Source organism: Montipora foliosa, chromosome 1 (genome assembly GCF_036669935.1).
Source record: "Montipora foliosa isolate CH-2021 chromosome 1, ASM3666993v2, whole genome shotgun sequence".
NCBI lineage: Eukaryota > Metazoa > Cnidaria > Anthozoa > Scleractinia > Acroporidae > Montipora > Montipora foliosa.
Window position 1 is genome coordinate 640,218 of NC_090869.1, and position 6,846 is coordinate 647,063.

The following is a 6,846-nucleotide window of genomic DNA, read 5'->3' on the forward strand; positions in this document are numbered from 1 at the left end:
GAATGCATAATTAATTTATTCTGCATGCATAATGAAGTAGGGACCTGTACGGAAATCATTCCCGGTTTTCTCCTTGGATTGCTGTGAGGATTTCTGTTTGCAGCGTTTTCCGAAGAAGAACCAGACATTGCTGAACGTGTTCAAAACTTCGGTACATCAGGAAGAGTAGAGTTATCTTTGTTCACAGATTTAAGTTCTTTTGTAGCAGTCTTCGATGCTTCTCGCTCCTTCATCCACTGGCTTTGTTTTTCACGGAGTACCTTAACTTTTGAAGCTGTTTCTTCTTTATTTTCGCCTGTTCTGCTAAGTGATTTCTTCACTTGTAACGACATATTATCTTTATCTCTTACTCAACCTCGTTCCCAGGGTCCTCTCTCTTCCTTCCTCGAGGAAGGAAGAGAGAGGACCCTGGGAACGAGGTTGTCTCTTACTGTGGTGACCAATAAGTCCGCCATCTTGTTTTCAAGGATAAATTGAGAGGTTACCAAGTACAATTAGAAAGCCCAAAACCTCACTTTCTGGGGAGGAGTAACTAGTTCAGAGACAAAAACCTATAACGTCTTCAATAATACACAAAAATGGGCAGAAATTGGGTTTTATCAAGCCATTTAGACAGGAGAAGTAAGTTAGTTCTTTATTAAAAAGTATTTCCTAAAAGCACTCTTATATCTCATTTAATCATTTGGAATATTGTTCTGTCACCACCCCCTCCTCAGGGTCATTAACACGTCCTCATTTGCATAGTTACAGTACTGTACCTTGAATTTTCACTCCACTTGCAGTGGTAGCAACATACATGTACTTTAGGGGAGCAAAAGATCTTTGAGCGTCCCATTCAGGTGACATCTTAAAAATTTAAGTATATTTGTCGATTTGAATGACGTTTCGATGTCTATGTCTGCAGTTTTTGTTCTGGATATCAAAGGAAAGGTAAGCTTACTTCTACGATCGACCTTGTATCCATACCCCGGGGGGGGGGGGGGAATCCCATATGAAACAGACGGGGATGCTCGTCGTCTCGCTTAGGGGTGTAAATTTTTGATTTTGGTCTCGCTTAGGGTGTTCCGGGCAAAGCGCCAATATTTTATGCCACCAAGGTCTCGTTTATGGTTCCGCGAAGTAACAGAATTACGCGAAGAGAAACAGAAGTCAAATTTCCTTTTAAATTTTCTTTTTAGATAAAAGCATTCGATGATTATGCCTTTTTTTCATTAAAACTCATTGCGTGTCGTATTTTTGTGTTTTTAAACGGTCTCTTTTAGGGGTCAAAATTTGCTTAAGCCACGCATAGATTGGTCTCCTTTAGGGGTTAAATTCAAAATTTCCGACGAGCATCCCCGTCTGTTTAATATGGGAGTCCCCCCCCCCCCCCCCCCGGGATCCATACATGTATCCATAATATGTACTGAAGTTGAGCTTTTCCAATCGAAACTTTCCCATTAATAAAAGTAATTCACTCTGGTATTCTACAAGGTAACTTAAATTGAACCTTCGCTATGTTTTAAAGTCAGATACTTTGTGTTTTGTGGTATCAATTCTAGGTGACTATTTCCCGGAATTACCGAGGAGATATTGAAATGTCTCTGATCGAGAAGTTCATGCCCTTGGTATTGGAGAAGGAGGAAGAGGGAACACAGACCCCTATTTTCGTGCACCAGGATGTGACCTTTGTGTACATCAAGTATAACAATCTATACCGTATCCTTTCCATTTTAATAATTGTTCCATATCGATCCATGCATGTGTGTGAATTTATCCATGGCCAAAAAATGGGCAACTCAGTAATATGGACAGCACATGTAAATTTGTTGAACACTTCTGTAGAAGGAGATAAATTACAATAAAACCCTGTGTTAGAGCGAGTTTCAATCGAGTGTCGTAAAACCAAAACCAAAGTAATTACTTTGGCCAATCAAAAAGGATGGAGACCATCCAGTAAACCAATCAAAACTCGAAGTAATCACACATAGCCGAGACACAGCACAGGCAATGTGCATGCGCAAGCAATGATTGGTTTTGGTTTCACTTCTGATTGGTTGAAATTAAGTTGCATGAGAACTTTAAACCAATCAATGAGTGAATTAATTCAAAACCAATACAATTCGCTAATTACTTTCGACACTCAATTGAAAACCGCTCTATTCAGTGAGATTAATTCATAATAGTCTTGTAGGAGTTTGCCATTTAGAAATCTGTACCAATAATGAAACTAGCTTTAATAAAACTTTATTTAAGTGTCATGTATAATTTTCTAAGACACCAAATAATTGAGGGCACTGCACAGAAATCGCAATCATACATGTATATGTAGGTTGATTTTTGAGGAGCAGGGAAAACCGGAGTACCCGGAGAAAAACCTCTCGCAGCAGATGCCAAGTCTGGGCAGTAGTATAGCAGCTCTCCTAACCTGCTATTGTTTGGTATACTAAGCAGCTTCCATTGTTTTTGAGTCTAAGTCTATGTTTCAATTCTTTAGTCTTTTGCTTTTGGCTAGGGTAGCGAACCAATCATGTTATACATTATGAGAGCTGCTACATAAACCAGTCTGGGAAATGAACTCAGGCCACATTGGTGGGTGGGGTCTTGCATCAATAACCCTACAAGGTCAGCTTCATGACCTGACAAATTAATTACTGCAAAAATTTATAATTGTTTGGCGACAGCTGTGGAAATTTGACTTCCTGGAATTCATTGTTGACACCTTACGTTACAAACTTGTCTGGAATCCTGGTACTGGTACCATTTCATTCCTAAGTGGGCCACTTACACATGACCACTATACAAGGCATGGTACCTTAGACTTACGTGGATGATTTGTCAATCAACTGTGAATGCATATACAGCTGTAGAGCTTTGTGATAATTTGTGCAATAAAAGCCCCTTATAGCATTATGCTGTTAGATGTTATCTGTCATTATTATTTTTTTAAATTCCCAACCATTTTTCCTGAGCTGGAAATATCTTTTAGGGATTCTGTCTCTTTCCCTCTGTCTGTTGATTGCCATCTTGTACGTTAATCAGTCTTGTTTGAATGAAATTGAATGAAAGCAGAGCATGAAACGACCCTTTTGCAGTGCGTCTTCATGTTTAATTAATTTTCTCTGTCTAATGCCAGGTGATTTTTCCTGTCAATGCATGGAGATCTCAACTGTGTTATTTAGTGGCTGTGCAATGAATAACCATTTAACCCATTGATGCCTCAGATGCCCTAAGATACCCCCTTTTGACGAGTAAAAACGTCTGGCGTTAGACAGAATAAAATCTGTTAAGTCTCACTTCCAGATGTCAATGGGTTAAATAGAGAAAAAAGTAGCCATTGGCTCTGCATTATGGGTAGTTAAACCATTCATTCCATAAGCTGGGAATGTGACTTGTGAAGCCAAAATTCAATTTTGGTAACGGCAGAGAGGTGCTCCAAACAAACATTGATAAGTACTTTCATTACATCCAGAGAAGAGCAGGATCTGGTTAAATTATGGAGCATTCTCTCTCCTTCAATGGATCACATGAAAATGTCTTAAGTTAATGAACAATATCATAATGATCAGTAATGACATCCTTGACCTTTTTGTTCAGTTGTTTCAATGACAAAGAAGAATGATAATGTCACATTGCTGTTTGTCTTGCTCCACACGATAGTTCAGGTAGGTTTAAAAATTAATGAATTCATACTATTACATGTAAATTATATGTGTATAATGTTTACTTTAGGGTCAAGTTTTTTTCCTCTGGTGCAGGTTTTTGCAGTACAGTACGAAGCTTGAGTTCCCCAACTCAGGAAATCGTTGAGTTTACTGTAGTTGTTAATCAGCTTTATATTATTTTTGAAGAAAGATCAAGGAAAACCCAGTAAATGGCCATTTTCGGCCATTGCCCGACATTTCTATAATAATAAAGGCTTAACAAAAATCTCCAAATTTTCAACAAGACTTCTTACACTTTTGCACACTTCTTTCTGCAGAGATGCAAACAAGTTACTTCTTTGATGTCATTAGTTACCAGGAGCCAACTGGCTCGGCCAAAATATTTTCTGATAAAATTAATCAAAGGCCTGCTAAAACACTTGGTTACACTATGAAGAAAGATTTTTGAAGTACTACACTCTAGACACTATATACTTTCACTATATATACTAAACACTAAACACTAAAAATCCGGAAGGCATGATCGTGGCATAAAGGTAAGGGATTTTCCGAATTTGTTGTAACAAACCAACCGGATGTGAATAGCGCTTTACCCTGCATTCCATCCTGTAAACCGTGCTAAAATCGTGAGAAAGGGCCTGGAAACGAATTTCCTGAATTCCGGAAATGTTGGCACTCTATTTCTATTTCCCGGAATTTGGGAAATTTGTGACGATCGTTCCGTTTCCAGGCCCATTTTCACGATTTTAGCGCCCTTTACAGCATGGAATACAGGGTAAAGCAGTATTCACATCCAGTTGGCTTTTAACAAATTCGGAAAATTGCTTACCTTTATGCCACGATCATGCCTTCCAGATTTTTTTGGCTAAATGGTAACCACATATTGTCATCTTGCTTATTTTATACAATTATGGGTTGTTTAAGATGGTATTCGATTCTTTGTGAGTGGTTGTAGATGTTTTGAGGTGGTTGTAGGTGGTTGTAGATATTTTTGAGGTGGTTGTAGGTGGTTGTAGATCTTTTTATGAGGTGGTTGTAGGTGGCTGTAGATGGTTGTACATTGTAGGTGGTTGTAGATGGTTTTAGGTGATTGTAGGTGGTTTTAGGTGGTTGTAGGTGGTTTTAGGTTGTTCCATGTTTTAGTGACTACGTATTTTTCATTCATGAATCAAACAATGTGTATAAACAAATCTCCTAAAGTTGCGGCTACACAAGCGATTGTTTGCTCGCGCCGGTGATGTGATTTTTTAAAATTTTGTCGCTTCGCCAGCGCGCGATGAAAGTCTGAACAGGCAAAGCAAAAGCAGGGAAAAAAAAACACTCGTCATCTAACGTGAAGGAACTGCCTCGGGAGAATGAATCCCCAAAGAAAAAAGAAAAAGAAAACGGCTCCTTTAGGAGCCACCAAATGTAATAAAAGTCATGACCAATAGTTAAAGTGCCCCTGTGACCAAAAAATCAATTCATATTTTTCTTTGGATTTCAAAACTATGTTAACAAAACACTAAGTGAACCACGTTTTAAGCCTTGATTTCAAAAAGACACCTCTTTATTTTAACTGTAATTTTCCTATTTAATAGTCTGCCATTACTAACATTATGTTCTTGAGAGAGCTGGATCGAGGAGAAAATAACGTCAAAGGCTCACTAGTTTAAGAATGCAATATGTGTGTATGCCGCAGAATTAATATGCAGCACGGGGTTTTGGGCTTTCAGACTTTTAAACTCACGCTTTGCATATATAATAAGCTGCGTTCACACGCTGAAATTTTAAGCTAGTGAGCCTCTGACGTCACTTTTCCCTGGATCCAACCGTCTGAGGTCCAATCGGTCAGTTTTGAACGTGAGTAATGGCAGACCGTGAAATCCAAAACTTACACTCAAAGTAAGCGGCGTTTGGATAAAAATCAAAGCTCAAAATTTTGCCAGTCAGGTGTTAAGCAAACACACTTTCAAAATCTGAAGGAAAAAAGGAAGTGGTTTTTTTGATCACAGGGGCACTTTAATAAAAGTGTTTTTTTCATTAACCGCACCGATGCGATCATGATGAGCAATAACAACCGGCAGGTATAAAACGCAGGTCACAGGAGACTCGTCTCGCAAGACGAGATACTCGTCCACACGGCTACTTGCAACTAAATCCAGGAATTGCACCAGTTTCACTTCACTTACCTGAAGTAATCGACCATTACAACAATTATCCAAAGCTAACCTTTTTAAAATGGGTGCTTAGACTTATTATACTGTTGATCAACATCGTTTAAAATGGGTGTTTAGGCTTAAGTAAGAACTATTTTCAATGCTGTTTATACGTATCTACAGACCAACGTACTCATTTGAAATAGTATTTTTAGGGTAGTCTATTTGGGTAGTCCGCTGGGGTTGTCCATGGACTGGGGGTCAGTGTTTAGTCCACCACCATACATTGTAGTTGTGATTGTCTGAATTACGTTGTACTTGCCTGAAGAGATACAGAGTTGAAAAAGGCTGATTTCTGTTTTCGTTTTACATGTACATGTACTTAAGTCAAATGTACATGTAAACAACCTTTGCAAATTGTACTATGAATTAATAAAACATAGCACTGGATTGAACCGTGTTTGTTCTTCGTTTTTTTTAAAAGGTCAACCCATGCAAATGAGCAGAATGAATCATCCTCGAGTTCCTGTCCCGCCGGTAAGAAAGATTTAAAAAAGACAAAAGTGACCCTTTTTGGTGATGGTCTTGAGATGACTTTGTTTCAGGTCATAAGAATCTTCAGTACAGTACATTGTACATTGTATATCAACATAGGCAAAACAACTTTCATAGGCTTAAAGCTGAGGGTTGTCATGATGTTTTCATGAAGCTGGCTACTTCCTGTTTTGGCTTGCATGTCAGATCATTAGTTCTTTTTGCTTTCTTTTTTTCTTTTTCCAGTGCAATGTAAACTTCTGTTATGTTATTAATTAAAAAAAAAAAAATGAAAAATGAAGCTGGCTACACAATGAAAATTATAATCAAGTAAAGCCATGATTCTCACCATTATGAACACAATTTTAGCATTATTATTGTGTAGAGAAGCCTGAAAAATTCAGAACTTCAAAGGGGATTAAACCCGTGACCTTGGGATGCTGGTGCAACGCGCTAACCAACTGAGCTACATGTACATGTATGAAGCCACTGATGTTGAGAGCTAGTGATTTGTGGGGTCTGATGTTCCC

General features: G+C 38.4%; 1 protein-coding gene across 2 annotated transcripts in view; it reads left to right on the top strand.

The window, feature by feature from the left end:
• The first annotated feature begins 497 nt into the window (after positions 1 to 497).
• LOC138007392 (AP-1 complex subunit mu-1-like) overlaps positions 498 to 6,846 on the top strand; it is a 17,022-nt gene continuing 10,673 nt past the window's right edge. For both annotated transcript variants that reach the window (XM_068854661.1, XM_068855393.1), the window contains exons 1-4: positions 498 to 930; positions 1,542 to 1,698; positions 3,577 to 3,644; positions 6,266 to 6,319. In XM_068854661.1, the coding sequence (XP_068710762.1) occupies positions 889 to 930; positions 1,542 to 1,698; positions 3,577 to 3,644; positions 6,266 to 6,319 (321 nt within the window). In that variant the 5' untranslated portion in view covers positions 498 to 888. The remainder of the gene's footprint in view (positions 931 to 1,541; positions 1,699 to 3,576; positions 3,645 to 6,265; positions 6,320 to 6,846) is intronic.